The sequence below is a fragment of the Gigantopelta aegis genome, chromosome 6, assembly GCF_016097555.1.
Source record: "Gigantopelta aegis isolate Gae_Host chromosome 6, Gae_host_genome, whole genome shotgun sequence".
Lineage (NCBI taxonomy): Eukaryota > Metazoa > Mollusca > Gastropoda > Neomphalida > Peltospiridae > Gigantopelta > Gigantopelta aegis.
The window spans coordinates 55497537-55514787 of NC_054704.1; the positions used below are offsets into that span (position 1 = coordinate 55497537).

The window sequence follows — 17251 nt, forward strand, 5'->3', positions numbered from 1 at the left end:
ACGAATATTATACAACAGGTGTACTGACTCATATCCCTCTGGATCCGGCATTATAAATGTAAATCACACCACCAGAAACAGGGTACGCACTTGGGATACTTTTTGCCTGGCCAGTCGGGCCATTTACAGCAATACTTTGACTCGCCCGTACAACTTTTGAATGGCCCGCGACCGAATTTCGTTTTAAAAAAGAACTTACTTAAATTGCACTTTAAAAACATGTTATCATATCATACAAACAATAATAACAACACAAAAGAAGGAAACAGAACTTGTTTTAGTTTTATTACAAACTGTTGTAATTAAATTCTAATGATTATTTTGTAACGGGACCCACACAGTCAAACATCTGGAATGTTTTACCAAAGTCCGGTCTTGGAATGAATAAGGTGCTTTTATGACGAGGAATTAGAATTTGTTTTACTAAGCTGACAGCAATCTATACAAACAATAATCACATCCACTACAGAAATAAACATACAACACAAGTTAAAGGCATAATTATCACTATTTAACGGGAGCAGGTCAACTCGCCCCAAAACCAACTCGCCCCACACTGTTTAGTCAACTCATATCGTTACCATTTTGAAAATTAATATACCAACATTTTAAGCTAATGAGCATTAAATATTGTTGAATATGCACACCAGTCGGAGTCCAAAAGCCGTACCTGATCATACCTTGATGGACATAAGGGACAAACTCACAAATGTCGTAAAATTAGGCTTGACAGTTCATTGTAATAGATTATTATAAGTTGTAGACGTCGATTTTTAAAATTTGTCACAATTTATGGACAGTAAATTTTGGGGCGAGTTGGCTTTGGGGCGAGTTGGCTTTGGGGCGAGTTGACCAGCATTCCTATTTAACACTCGTACGTGAACAGGCAATGATAGCTGTTATTGAAATTGTTGGCAGTGACGATTGGGTGTTTGGTATAGTATACTTGGTATATTCCGTAAGAAACGAAAACGTTCCAACACAATGTAACTTCGGAAAACCTCAGGCTCGTAAACCAAATCTGTTTGCGAAACATACCGTAGCGGAATGTGACGAGTTGTTCCAATTGTAACCAAATGGAAATAGGCCGTCCGCTGAACAGAAAAACGTGAAGTTTCGTTCCACCTATCAGGGGTCTAACTAATTTTTATGTTTTTGGCTAGACAAACATCTTATTTATAACAGAAAAAAAGTTTACCAATTGTTTTCCTGCAGTTTTTTTTTAATTCAAACTGAAAATGGGAACTATATACAAACGTGCATTGCAAAAATCGCACTCATAACGGCTATAAATGTCAACAAAAAGTGGGGAATCACCTGTGCGGGCAGGAATACAACATGGCTGCGCGCAGATGGAACATTAAAGAAGTTTCGGTATAATATCCGCCCGGTCCCCTCCATTATTATTTTTAGTTAGGGTTGAGGGTTAGGGTTAGGGTTAGGGTTAGGGTTAGGGTTGGAGTTAAGGTTAGGGTTAGGGTTAGGGGAAGGGGGGACCGGGCGGATATTTTTCCGAAGTTTCTACATCTAAAGATCTAGGCAAGCTTCGCTGCATTATACATGCGTGTCAAGGTGTGGAAGGTAAATTGACAACCTTTTCAGCTACCACATGGGATAAATGCGTCGAGTGTGCTACGAAATGGTCAAAATTAACGGGCGAACTTAATGATATTTCGAACAATCTTTTTAGAAGTGGCGTACTTGACATTCCGTTTTCAAAAGACGCTTGTGTACACTTTGGCTATCATAAACCATGTTATCAAAAGTTTACAAACAAGATATACATTGAGAAATCACAAAAGGCTAGTGAGAAAACAGCATTGGTAGTGCCAGAAGAAAATAATTCAAATGACGATGATAATGATGTCAGCTCTCCAAAAAAACTCCGGTCCAGTTCTGTTGTGTCAAAAGTCGGTGAAACCAGCTGTAGTGTTTTACCAGCATTATGCATCATATGCAAGAAGAAAGACTTATGTGTCACTGTTGGACACAAACGAGTTAAAGACAAGCTAATACAAGCAGAAACTGAGTCAGCTGGTAAGTAATTGTTTATAACATTTTTATTTTATTTTAGGCCACACAAATAAATATGCTTCTGGTCACCACCCTTGTTCAAATTGTTATTACCAGAAACATTTTCTTCTTATTTTCAAATATTTATATTGGGAAATATATGATTTAAATATTTAATTATTTTAATTAGGCATACCTTTTATAACTTTTATTTTGACAGTCACATTGTGGTGTGCAGGGTTGGAACAGTTTTACATTTTAATGGCAGACCATGGACTACCAGGTATCTAAAATGTGGTTTATGCAGTTAACAATATGGTTACCCAGTTAACAAATCGGGTAGCCCTGTGCATCCGGGGACTGGATTTGGCTAAGCCTGCTGGTCTACATAAAAAAAGCAACAAACAAATTGATGTTATTATATTGTAACTGACCATTATTAGTATATTACAGCTTTAACTGGTTTAGGCTGGAAGAAATGTTTTCAGTTCACTCATGTAATAATCTTGCATTGCAGGTCAGTTGCAAAGAAGCAGCCACTCAGAAGTGTGATGAAACAATTCTACTTCACATCCGAGACAAGGATTGTGTAGCTATTGAAGTAAAATATCATCGTTCATGCTACAAAAATTACACAAGATTCCTGAGAAAGAAGAAAAGTTTTTTTCACCCCCCCCTTTTTAAAATTATTATTATCCCCATAACATAAGCAAAGTGAAGGTTGATTGCTACAGTGGTAAACATGGTATCTTAATTAATAATATTATGATGTGAATTTAAATTCACATGTATACTTACAAACGTGTATATGCCATGCACACACATCCACAACATGCATGCACATACATACATTCACACACACACAGTGCTTGTATATGTAAGTACTTAGGTTTTAATAAGGACTAATCAAATTTTAAATATAAATATTTATGAGGAAACCCACAAGACAGAATCAGATGAACTGAACCATTACTACAATTGTAATCTAACTTCTGTAGAAGACAGTGAAATTACAAGGAGTATTTCAACAAATGTGGTTAATAATCATGCTAAATACCATTGTACATGTACTGCACCATCAGCATTAAACATAAAAATATAGAAACTAACTTGTATATTGTTACATGACTTAACTACTATGAATAACCCAATTGACTTTGTTTATTTCAGTGAACCTGTTCCAATACAACAGTATTCAACTGCATATGCCTTGTTTTGTGAGACTGTGGTGGTAACTCGCCTGCTGAAAAATCACGAGATTTTGAGAATGTCATTGCTGCTACATCTGTTTAGACGCTTTGTATCCAAACATGAAATTAATGATGCCACAAGTTACACGTAACAGCACACGTGTAGTTGGAAAACACTTTTGTTGAAGATGCCATGTATATTAATGCACTAGCAAATAATAATATATTAAATGTTATTGTTATTTGGGCATACATTTTTTTTTAAAGTTTGTTTTTATTTAATGACGACACTAGAGCACATTGATGTTTATCTTATCATTGGCTATTAGATGTCAAACACATGGTCATTCTGACACATTTCTTCAGAGAAAACCCGCTGCCACCACATAGGCTACTCTTTCTGATAAGCAGCAAGGGGTCTTTTATATGCACTTTCCCACAGACAGAACAGCACATACCACGTCCTTTGATGAACCAGTTGTGGACCACTGGTTGGAAAGGAAAATTGCCCAAACTTCATATGGGTCCACTGAGAAGGATCAATCCGATGACTGACCGCTTCATAGGCGGACACGTGTTATTTGGGCATATAGTCATCCTTATTATATATAGCATGTCCAAAGTTTTATGTTTAATAAAAATTGATTTGATGCAGCATTCCTTCTTCATCTGTGTTCATACACTGTTGGTTACGGCTCTCAGTTTAGATGAGGATTTGTATGTTCCTGATGAATGGTGTGGTGTTGATCAGTTCACATTTGCTTCCCTATAGCTTGTCTCTAAAATGCATCGGTATTGGCCAAGATCGTGTTCTCACGGTGGTGTATGTAGGGCACTTTTGTAGTATGTGCTCTGGATCTTGTCTTCCTGTGTCACAGAGACATTCCATGGATGGTGAAATTTTGAGGTGATGCATATATGCAGCATTCCATATATGACCATTTTCAAAAGATATGAAATGAAATGCAGTAAATATTATAATTGTTGTTTTTACATTGTATCAGCAAGAAATCATGTTTTCATCAGGTTGGCTTTGATGTTTGACTATAAATATTATTTAATTTTGATCATATTGTATTACCATTTTACTACATGATTATGAACCTTATTTTATTTCAATTTCAGAACTGATCAACTGAAAAGACGTATTCAGAATGACTATCCACAACTTACTTTTCATTCTCCATGCCGGAAGAATGTTAGCGAGCTAGTCTTCACAGAGACCTTGTCACCTGATGATCTCCTGGAAGGATTCCAATCAGAGAGTGAGCTTGGATCAGACTTAACACCAAGCGACACTGACACTGAGGCAAACAGTCCTATGAAGTCTATTGTATCAGGTCTACAAGCCAGAAGCAGTGCTTTTAGTTCCATGCAAACCTTATATGAAACAAGTGTCATTCTTCAAAGAGCTATTAAAGAACAACCTCGAATGGAAACCCCATGGCCACCAACATCAGATACTATGAACATTGAATCATGTGAATCAGTTGTTCCTGTGGAACTGTACAACTTACTTGTTTGGAGCATTGGAGTCTCAGAAGAGCTTTTTATTTCAGAGAGGGTTAGTGTTCCCGAGAGTATTCATTTAAAACTGTTGTCTATTTGTCAGGATGTTGTTTATTTGGCATCAAATGGAAGAAGACAAACTCCAAAATCTTTAGCCTTGGGTCTCACAGTCCGACATTTGACTGGTTCTTGTCAGCTGTTAGATATTCTGAATAGAGTTGGCAACTGTGCTTCATCTGATGCAATTGTTGGTTATGAGACAAGCCTGGCCCAACTCCAACTTGAGACAGGTGGAGACATTCCCAAAGGTTTTGAAAAGCAAACACCCACTGTAATGGTTTGGGACAATATAGACTTTGGACAGGAAACCAAATCTGGTGCTGGTACAACCCACCATACGAATGGCATCATGATACAGAGTAAGCCAACCACATCAGATGAAGGGAACAGGACAGCAGTCATCAAAAAAGGACAACGTACTCTGAATCCACCACCATGCCAGATAAAAGTCTATCATCAAAAAAAGAGACATGGCCCAGAAGATGTTACAGTTAGTGACCATGACCTGCAGATGGCCATCGTCAAGGAAATGGTTGTCCATGCCAGAAAAACGGATTTATTCTATGTCATACTGAAATACACACAGAGCGATGAACCAAAAATTCCAGGCTGGCGTGGCTTCAACATACACCTTCAAGAAGATGGTCCATTACATGATGATGATAGTGGTGATGAGATGGACTAAAATCTATACAAATACATAAATATACATTGTTTGACTGTATTTCCTTTAACAGGTAATACAAATTTAAATATGTGCAGAACAGTTGTGAGAAAGCAGAAACATAAGCCAAAAACGCCTGCACAGTGCATTTCACAGCTAATTTTTTAAAAATAAAGTAAAAATGCAGGCCTATAAGGAGTTAGAACTATGGTACTAATAGGTACTAGTACCTATTCAAAGTGATTAGACCATTTAAAATAATTAAACATCTCAAATCTTCATATCAGTAATATCACAATCTGATATATAAGATGGACTGCAATTTCTTAAAAGTCAACCCGAGTTATTTGCCTTTTCATCTACGAGATTCTTCATAATTTCCAATAACTTCAAATATATATTGTCAAATTATATATTGCAGGGACAAGAGAAGTATCCAGACCACTTCTATCAAGAAAGTTTGCACAAAAAAAGCATTTCAGTGAAAAAAAAACTTTTTTGCGCTTAATTGACCTTTGACCTCTATGTTTGACCTTGTCGACCACTGACTACCCTCCTGGATTGACTTTTTGAATAGTACAGACTATTAACTCTTTAGAAATACACCTGGTTACTTCCATTAAAAATGCATTTACCATAGCTCATGTTTTAAATTTATTATTACAAATAGTTTTAGTTTTGGTGTATTTTAAAATAGTACAACTTTTCACTTGATATATTATGGGTTGAAACACATTGATTTGAGTTGATTTTTAACACTTAAATGTATTTCAATACTGTGTTTCTATAGAATTAAGGCAGTTAAATTGTATAAGGAGCAATAACTTTTCTGAAATTTAATTTTATTAGGGCATACCCAAAATGTCAAATTTTAAACTTTTTTTTATGACATTTTGACCTCTGGTTATCCAATTAAATAACATATTTGCATATTATTGCATTGTATAGAGGACTCTAATACAAATGTTTTGAGTGGTCACATGTTGTTCTATGTGTTATAGTTACAGAGTTAGATCCGTTTTAGTTACCCACCCCTCTAAAAACAAATCCTAAATTTGGTCAGAGGGGGGTCTCCTTTTGACATCATTTTAAAAAAAACTGCAGGAAATATCTTGGTAAACTTTTTTTCTGTGATAGATAATGCATTTATCTAGCCAAAAACACAAAGATTTTTTAGACCCCCGATATGTGGAACGAAACTTCATTTCTAGCCACAATTCTGAGCTTAGCGGACGGCCTAAAAGTAAAGATGGACATGGCCGAGGTGTTACGTGGCCGAGGTTTTCTGAATACAAAATCAAAACCGGCCGAGGCATTCCAAATGATTTTAGACTGTTCGATATAATGGGGAAGTGGTCGCTATTATGTCCTATATGGGTTTGGTTGCGCAGATATTAACAGGAAACCAGCTGAAAACAATAAATGAAAAATAACTTACCGATCTCTTACAAACAGGGGCGAGACGTAGCCCAGTAGTAAAGCGCTCGCTTGATGCGCGGTCGGTTTGGGATCGATCCCCGTCGGTGGGCCCATTGGGCTATTTCTCGCTCCAGCCAGTGCACCACGACTGGTACATCAAAGGCTGTAGTATGTGCTGTCCTGTCTATGGGATGGTGCATAAAAAAGATCCCTTGCTGCTAATCGAAAAGAGTAGCCCATGAAGTGGCGACAGCGGAGATACTCCCTCAATATCTGTGTGGTCCTTAACTCTATGTCCGACGCCATATAACCGTAAATAAAATGTGTTGAGTGCGTCGTTAAATATAACATTTTCTTTCTTACAAACATTAGTTATTTGCATTTTGATACATAATACAATATGCGGAAATTTTCGGTCGCCAAGCGGGCGACACGTGATAAGATTTTGACTTGCCCGACGCTATTTTGACTCGCCATGGGCGATCGGGCGACCGAAACGTGCACACCCTGCAGAAAGCACCTACATTCACATTCCCAGTCTGATTCTCGACGCGGTAAGACGTGTTTGTTTCACCTGTGCAAACTGCACGTGTTTCGTGTGCCCGACTTTGGGAATCCACCATTTTGTTTTGTTTTTGCCAACGAAATGGAGTTTTCTACTGGGATGTATGCGGCCATCGGGACTGATTGAACACTGGGACGCTTCTCGTTTCGACAGCCTGCACCACCAGGTTGGATTCTTTTTAGCGTAATTTTTCTGGCTGACTTTTGTCGACATTTGTCAGTGACTCGTATAACGACCATTATACAGAACGCCAAGGTTGTTCGCGTTTAGTCTCTACATGTCGGAGCTTATCCTACCAGCACTGAAAGATTGACCGCCCCACTCTAAGAAGGAATAGAAAGCGGGGTCGGCCCCTACTACTCTTTCCTAGACTTTATTTTGTTTTATATTGATACCATCTCGTATCCTCCGGAGCCGGGCCCGTCCACACCACTATGCCAGCCATGACGACTGGACTATACCCTAGTCTGATACTCTCGTTCAGACGGATCTGACTTCTCAAGATCTGCATTTCAGCACAGCACTGCACCTTCGACATCTAATGACTGTCATCTAATGACTGTGCAACCCATCTCGTTCCTACAAGCTGTGCACCTTAACGGCCTTAACAAGGCCACACACGTGGACAACTAGATCGGACTTTAAACTTTTAGACCTTCGTTCAAAATTTACATCGAAATTACTTAATATTATTAAATAGTCAGATCCGCTCTTGTTTCTCTTATTTATGTTTGGACTGTCCTTCTAAAATGCTCAAAATTATATAAATATTCGGCCGAGCAGTTTTGACTTTTTATTTAATTTTAAAAATTCTATTGACCTTTTCACTAATTACTATTTTCAAAATTCTGCCCTCTTCCAACTCTATCCCCCTCCCACCTCCTCTTCTGTCCTGGACCTAGTCACTGGCGAAATCAGAGATTGTGTGAGACGTGCTTGAACCTTAATTGGGTATAGGCACGTTAATATGTTATCCAGTCCAATCCAATCCTACATTAATCTGTGTTCAGGTGACCTTTCATTCAACAAATCAAAGCACCGCTGATATAAATTTACCAACAGCCTCATGAATTCTAAATGACGAAAGATCACTTGCAAAACAAAATATCGTTGGTTAATGTCCACTCTGACTTGTCCCATTAGCGACATCCGATTTCAGACAAAATTGTCAGAGGATCTATCATTTTAGCTTTCCAATGCAACAAAACAACGTGCTTGAATACCTGAGCCGATAAATGATTTCCCCGTCGTTGTATATATGGAGCATTTTGTTGGGTACGGTCACAGTGTGGAAGGAAGCGCTCTTCTCGTTGAGGAAGTAGAGATCCGGAACCCATATGTTCTCCATGAGCTTTGTGTCCAGTTCCAGGTACTCGGCGTCGATCAGGCCCAGAAATCGCAGACGGCGATCCATCCATTTCTGCGTCACAAATGCGTTTACCGAAAAATCCTAAAAATAGACGTTTTAATGATAAATACATTTATGAAAGGAAGGAAGGAAATGTTTTATTTCACGACGCACTCCACGCATTTTAATGACGGTTATATGGCGTCAGACATATGGTTAAGGACCACACAGATACTGAGAGAGGAAACCCGCTGTCGCCACTTCATGAGCTACTCTTTTCGATTAGCAGCAAGGGATCTTTTATATGCACCATCCCACAGACAGGATAGCATACACCACGAGTTTTGATATTTGTTGGATAGTTGTTGAAGCCCAAAATGTCCCAAATGAGACATCTTCACCAGTTGTGGAGCACTGGCTGGAACGAGAAATAGCCCAATGGGTCCACCGACGGGATTCAATCATATATCGATCGGGCATCAGGCGAGCGCTGTGCCACTGAGCTACGTCCGCTCATTTTATGACAGGATATTCCCGGAATTACACGAGCCTGGGTAACAGGGCCAAGGAGTTTGTATTAGTTCCATCTCCTCCTCCTCATGATCATCACCATTGGTCCAAGTAATCACTGGAACAATACAAAGTTGTCCACATGTACGGTATTATGAAATTCTAACATAAACGCCCATTCGTTATTTATGTTCTGGCAAGAGGCAAAGGTTTTATAACCCCAACCTCCCCCAACCCCTCCCCAAAAACCCCAATCAACAACAAACAAACCCGACCTCCAAAAACCCAACTCCCCACAAAAAAGTCACAAAACCCCCCCAACCTCCCCACCAACAAAACAACCCCCAACCCCTTACAAAAAGCAATAACAACAACAACAAACCCCCCCAACCCCAACACAACCTCCCCAAAACCAACTCAAAATAAACCCGCGCGTGTGTGAATGAATGAAGTTTGTTTTGTTTAACGACATTACTAGAACACATTGATTTATTAATCATCGGCTATTGAATGTCTAACATTTGGTAATTTTGACATATAGTCTTAGAAAGGAAACCCGCGACATTTTTCTATGATGACTTGGATAAAAGTACCACATTTTGTTCATAATTAGGAATGATCTTAGATGCATTCTGGACAATTACAAAGCAGCTGTTCTTAGAAGCCTGTAAATTTCAGTGGGGAGGCCTTCAGCTGAAGTCTCTAACGAGCTATAATAACATAAGAAATAAATATAATGACACTTTTATTGACTGCGAATGGCAAGGCGGAAAACATTTCGAGTAGAAAATAAATGTCAGTTCACGTTATATCAAAAGAACGGCTCCCTTGGCGATTTAGCTTTTAATAGTAATACACGATCAATATTTCTAAGGAAAAAACATCTGGTACTGGAGCAACAAAACGGCTAAAATGTGAAGTTTTTTGTTTCTTTGTTCATTATTTTCCTTTGACGTACACGTATAATTTGTCATGTTGTCATCGTTCCAAACCGAACACCTCTGTAATCCGAACTGAGTATTTTGTCTCGGAAAAAGGAAGGGAAATGGATATTTGTTTAAAGACGCCTAGAGCGGTCTGACAAATGGTTATTTGGACACGTTGTCCACAATAAGAGAGAGAGAGAGAGAGAGAGAGAGAGAGAGAGAGAGAGAGAGAGAGAGAGAGAGAGAGAGAGAGAGAGAGAGAGAGAGAGAGAGAGAGAGAGAGAGAGAGAGAGAGAGAGAGAGAGAGAGAGAGAGAGAGAGAGAGAGAGAGAGAGAGATTATTCTTTTCAATTTATTATTTTTCTAACCTAGCAGCAAAATTATCAAGACTCATCAATAAAATATTGTACACGCCTCGGTGACAGTTAGTGGGTCCATACTGGCCTTATATAGCATTACATGGTCTGGTTCCTGAGGCGAACAGAGTTCGCATATCGTTTTCCTGCATAGATCCATGTTTGAAGGCTAATTTGTTTTTATCAAATACATTCTCAAGCTTAGTGTTGGCTAAGGAGTTATTTTAAAAAAAAAGGATATTTCTACCGATAACGCAGAAAGATAATTTCTTTTAGAAAGGTCTTTGATGTACCAGTCGTTAGGCATTGGTTCGAATGAGAAAAAAAAAAACCCGAGTCGGTGGAAGGTGATCGCATCCCTCTCCCCTCCTTTCAAACTGCGTAGTATCAATAACAGTTTTTGTCCCGTTCCAACCATTGCCCCACGACTGACATATTATGTGCTATCCTGTTTACGGAAAATGCATATTTTCCTTGCTGCTAACGGGAAAATGTAACGGGTTTTCTCTAATGACTATGACTCAGAATTGCAAAATGTTTGACATCCAACAACCGATGATAATAAACCAATGTGCAAGGGTAGTAGATTGCAATACTGTACTTTAAAAAAGTACTTAAAGATACTGCTCTTAGTAATAGCTAATGTCAGTGCCTTTAAGCACATTTATTTCATGAAAAATGTATTGCATGGCACTGTAGTATAAATTAGTTTTGGCCATTAATAGTATTATATATATATAACAAAATTAACTGACAAATTACAACATTAGTTTCAACTTCTTGCTAAAATTATCATTTGGCAAATCCAATTTTTCTGGTCTCCCGTTGTGTGTAGTTTATCCATATGCATTTTAAAAAGTAAAGTAAAGTTTGTTTTATTTAACGACGCCACTAGAGCACATTGATTTGTTTTATCTTATCATCGGCTATTGGACGTCAAACATATGGTCATTTTGACACTGGTTTTTTTTAGAGGAAACCCGCTGTCGCCACATAGGCTACTCTTTTACGATAGGCAGCAAGGGATCTTTTATTTGCGCTGCCCACAGGCAGGATAGCACAAACCATGGCCTTTGTTGAACCAGTTATGGATCACTGGTCGGTACAAGTGGTTTACACCTACCCACAGAGCCTTGCGGAGCACTCACTCAGGGTTTGGAGTCGGTATCTGGATTAAAAATCCCATGCCTCGACTGGGATCCGAACCCAGTACCTACCAGCCTGTAGACCGATGGCCTGACCACGACGCCACCGATGCCGGTCATATGCATTTTATGTAAAACAAAAAATATACTTATACTGTAAACTAGGATCAGAGACTGTATTACAAATATGTTTACGTCTTAATTGTGTCAGTTTCCAAGATGACTGCAATACAGTAATCAAATTATTAATGTGCTGTAAAGGGTGATGTTTGTTCTTATTATCAATCCAAAGGGACGCAGCATCGCCTTAATCCTATACCAGTTTTTAACGTGCTTGAAACAGAGTTAATGTGATATTCATACGCCAAAACGTGTAATAAACGACGTCAAACTGACTTCACAGCTGGATGGAATGCATGCACTGTAACATACACCACTGTCATGTACACCAACATGCGAAGCATGTGCCATGATGAATTACCGGCTGTGGAGATAACGCTAAGCATGTTCGTGAGAACAATAAAATACCAAATTCTATAAAAGAAATCGGCAAATGGTTAGAAGCGATGAAGCAGTCATCTCCAGTCATGTTTCACACCAACAATTATTACGAACATGAGAAACAAATAAGACAAAATAATTCCAGTTCCAAATAACGAGCTCAATAAAAAGTAACAATTCTTGTTTGTGGATGCTATGGATATTTCTGTGTCAAGCAACAGTTTTTCCATCAATATCCGGTGTACCATACCACTAATTATCGCTGATGGCGCATGATGGATGGTTGCAAGTGCATCGTAATAATAGAGAGAAAAACCCCCCAACAAAACAACGTGTTGAACATTCTCCGAAGTGGTTAGACAACTGTTATTTTTTGCATACAGCAAAAAGAGAAGCCTCTGTAATTGGTGAGTCAAGGACTGAGATGTCGATGTGGATACCACACGAAATTAAAGTAGCTGGTTCAGCCAGAGAGGAATGAAAGGAGCGACGTTACAGACGAGAATGCAGTAGGAATAGGAGTACATCTTATCTGAAGCATGTTAACCCCGGACGGTAACTGGTCTGGCCATACAGATCATGAAGCCTTTAACTACCATTCCTTGTTAAAATTCAATTTCTGAAAATTCTTCACAAGTATTTAGACCTACCAACCACTACGTCATATACAGTCCGAGTCCTGTTCTTTGGAAATCATGCCAAAACAAAATTATGTGTTAGTTTTTAGGCAGTGTTTCGGGGATACTCTTAAATCTGTTTTAATCGAGTGCTCAATGACTGTGGATTACTACTAGAAAGTACGTGTCAGGTTTTTGACACAGTCAGGTTTGGTGTTTTCCATATCCAGGTGCCGATCACTGACTGAATGATTAAGCCATTTTTGTTTCGATGTATTGTTATTTTCGAGTTTTAAAAATAATTATGTAGATGGAAAGAGTGATATATACATGCCTATTTATCTTGACTCATAAGCGTGAATGTAGTAAAAACAAAACACTCATTCCAGGAAGGGAGGGGATGGGGGGCATTCCACCGACCTACCCCACCTAATTCTTTCGAAACAGATTTTTTAAGCCTTAGCCTTCTGAATGCAGAACTCGTTAATCAACATGGCATTATAGCTTTGTGTGCATGTGCCAAGCTTGGTTGTCAAACATTCATATTACGACTACGTTTTCTCCCCATCCGTCGGATTCTGGTCTAGGGGTTGGGTGGAGCATGCCCACCCTCTTCGCCCTTCTCGGTTAAAATAATAGAACGGTCCACTTAAGCATTCTCCTTAACCAGTTGAGCTGATTTTAATCAGATTAAAGCTCTCTCGGACAGCAATTAAGAGCAGTTTGCTTCTTTCTATTAATATTAATCATTGTAATGAAAAATAATACAAGTATAATAATATTAATTGTGTATGTCCCCTTCCTCAGTTCAAAATTCAAAGGGTCCCATTTTTAATCGATTTCTTTGAGGTATGGTAGTCAGTGTTAATATCTACGTTGATATGCTCACTGCAGGAGTGCTACAGAGCTTTGGCCATGTATGTTAGATTGTCGTCCATGGTGTTTGATTTAGCTATCTGCACCCTATAGTAACCTAACTACAGTACCTACCATCGTCTTTTCACTGACGAAGTCGATGTTGTTTGATTTAGCTATCTGCACTCTATAGTAACCTAACTACAGTACCTACCATCGTCTGTTCACTGACGGAGTCGATGTTGTTGATGAAGAGCGAGACCTCCACTTCAGTGGATGTTCCTGAAACAAGATTTAATGTTAGACACGAGCTTGCAAGATTACTCATGACATATATAAACAAAAACAATATTTAACATTAGACACGACCCGTTAAGATGATTGGTGATACATAAACATGTTATTCCACTTCAATTTTACACTATAGTCTCTACTCTTTTACACAGTGATAGTGCAAAGCCCACGTGTGTGTGTGTGTGTGTGTGTGTGTGTGTGTGTGTGTGTCTGTGTGTGTGTGGCACTGGCCATACGTTTTTAGTACAATACTATCCATGTCATTACTTTAGGTATATGCTGAAGTCCCTTTCTAAGACCCGCATGCCTGCATGCCCCCCCCCCCACCCCCCGTCTTCACCCCACTCTGTTAGCTGTTACCAATCCAGTAATGTTAAATATTCCAGGATCCGCTGTTTTTCATAACATTAATTTTGAAATAACACAATAGCGAATGTTTTAGTATTATCTTATTCTATAGCTAGTGGATATGATATCATGCAATTCTGAAGCTGACAAAACGCATGATTTGACGTCAGCACGTGCAAATATGTTTTTAACAATATCCATAATAATGGTTGCAGAGCTCACATTTATCACGTACAAATCATGCACGTACAGCACGTGCACTACCCCTTGACAGAAAATTGAGTTACATTCACACACGCATTATCGATAGTGTCACTACGTAACGTTGAAATTATGCCCAGGCTGACAGAACCACAACGTAACAACGCAATTGGCCGCATGGAAGCCGGGGAATCGCAATCAACAGTTGCACGTCTTTTCAACACATCTCAGAGTACAATATCTAGGCTTTGGCACCATTATCAGCAAACTGGAGTGTCACGTGACCGCTCCAGATCCGGTCGTCCCAGAGTTACCACACCGGCGCAAGACATACATATGTCTACGACATTTACGTGACATATTCCTAACTGCTTCATCATCAACTTCTGCCATACCTGGGATGCGAAGAATTTCGGACCAGACCGTAAGAAACCATTTACGTGAAGCCAATATCCGAGCTAGAAGACCAGCTAGACGAATAATTTTAACCGCGCAACATAGCCGTCTACGGCTTACATGGTGCAGACGTTGTCTGATATGGCGTCGACAGCAGTGGCGAAGAGTGGCTTTCAGCGACGAGTCGCGTTTTTTGCTTCAACGCGCCACCGGCAGAGCTAGAGTTTACCGACAACGTAACGAGCGTTATGCCAATAATTGTGTGCGGCAGGTGGACAGATATGGAGGGGGGAGTGTTATGGTATGAGCGGCCATCACTTACACTGGCAGAACAGACCTTGTACATGTCCCAGGTCATCTAACAGCCCAACGTTACTGCAACGAAATTCTCCAGCGTCACATCTTCCAGCACGACAATGCACGACCACATAGCGCACGTATAACAACATACTTCCTGAATCAACACAATGTCGGAGTGATGCCATGGCCTTCAAGATCACCTGATCTTAACCCCATCGAGCACCTGTGGGATGAACTAGATCGACGTTTACGGCAACGTAACCCTGCGCCACAAACGCTACCCCAGCTGCTCCAGGCTTTGCAACAAACATGGGCTACAATTTCCCAACCTGTGATTCAAGCATTATTTGATTCCATGCGTAGGAGGTGCCAAGCCGTCATTGCTGCTCATGGGGCTCATACTCGATATTAGTGTCCATGACCGTGACCTTGATTCGTATTTAATTATTTTTGGTTTATAAAGGTTAGTAACGCAAATAAGGTAGTTATTAATAAATATTCACATCTAGTATACTTTGTAAAACAGCAATTGCTATATTGTTTTTAAATTAAGCCCTATTCCCTAGTCACAGTTGTTTTGTTGAAGCAATAACATCAGCAGTAACTTCAGTAACGTTTATTGCAATTATCATGCATAGCAGCGGCAGCAAAAGCAACAACATAAGAAAAAGGTTAAATTTGTGTTTAATTACACCACTAGAGCACATTAATTAATTAATCATCTGCTAACGGTTGTCAAATGTTCGGTAATTGTGACACCTAGTCTACAGAGGAAAGCCGCTATAACTTTCCATTAGCTGCAAGGGGTCGTTTATGCACTTTCTCTTTTCATGAATTATTATCTGAATTATTGTTCTATCATTCTTCTTTTTACAATGACAGCATTATGACATCATGAACATTTTCATACGGATATGAATAGAAGGTAACGCTTTCTGGATTTACTGTTTTGATGTTCAATTATAAAGGTAAGTACGAACTTGTTAAGCAGACACAAGAGGATGTGTATAGTGTCAGCTTTATTTGCCAAATTTTACTCACACCGTTAAAAACACTTCATTCAATTTGCTTTGGATTACATTTCTCTTAATAAACCAAATAACTTCCGGCTGGGTCAAAGTTCGAGGTGCACCGAACTTTTGATAGATAAGTTAACACCACAAGTCCTTTGATTGGTGATAAATGTGAGTGTGTTGGTTGTAAACAAATTTAGTTTCATCTACCCCTACACCCCGCTTCCTACGCCAGTGCAGTAATAACAATTCTGGAAGACTCGTACGTCGTAAATTGTGATGCTTCGTGGAACAGCTCCAGGGAATTTCATCTTCTTAAGCTTCTTAAGCTTTCCATAAGAACGGATAAGAAGCTGTTTGAATCCAAAGAATCTCGAGAAAATCTGTTCATCTTTGGAATTACAAAAATGATTAATATCGTTTCTCTTTTAAAAAAACCCGTCCTAAAATAAATTTGTTTTTATATGTGTTGACCTAATATGAATTATATTTTGACAAGAAGTAATTCTTGTTACTCACGGGACAATGTAGATGGGGAGTTGTGGGATTACAGTGGGCGTTCACCCAAAACTATGATCTCTGTGTATATAGCCAGTTCTGTGTCAAGTAATAAATATTGCGACCTCAATGCAACTGTATTAATGGAATTCATCTTTGTACACCATATTTAGAACGATACATGCACGGCAATCTACCGAACCCCTGAACGCAGAACAATCCTTATGACATGCGGCATCGGTGAAGTGTAAAAAAGGGCAGTCGGCAGTACAAATCAAAAGAGAAGAAGCGGTCAGAACGATGGGGAACTGTTAAAACGGCATTGCGTATTGTATTATAGATACCTGAATACTAGTATCTGTTTTGAAAACCCAAACATAACACACGCAATAGTTCATACATTTTGTTTACAGTTAAAATGTCAATAATGCCTACAGATGATATTCAGGCGATGAATGGGGATGTCACAATAGTTTCCTTTTGATCTAGAACTACTTGACAGTCGTCAGGTCAGGTCAGGTCA

General features: G+C 39.1%; 1 protein-coding gene across 1 annotated transcript in view; it reads right to left on the minus strand.

The window, feature by feature from the left end:
- Positions 1 to 15402, minus strand: part of LOC121374632 (glycine receptor subunit alphaZ1-like) — a 29914-nt gene extending 14512 nt beyond the window's left edge. The window contains exons 1-3 of the mRNA XM_041501739.1: positions 15255 to 15402; positions 13893 to 13960; positions 8644 to 8870 (exon numbers count right to left, since the gene is read on the minus strand). Coding sequence (XP_041357673.1) covers positions 8644 to 8870; positions 13893 to 13960; positions 15255 to 15402 — 443 coding nt within the window. The remainder of the gene's footprint in view (positions 1 to 8643; positions 8871 to 13892; positions 13961 to 15254) is intronic.
- Between the last annotated feature and the right edge of the window lie 1849 nt (positions 15403 to 17251).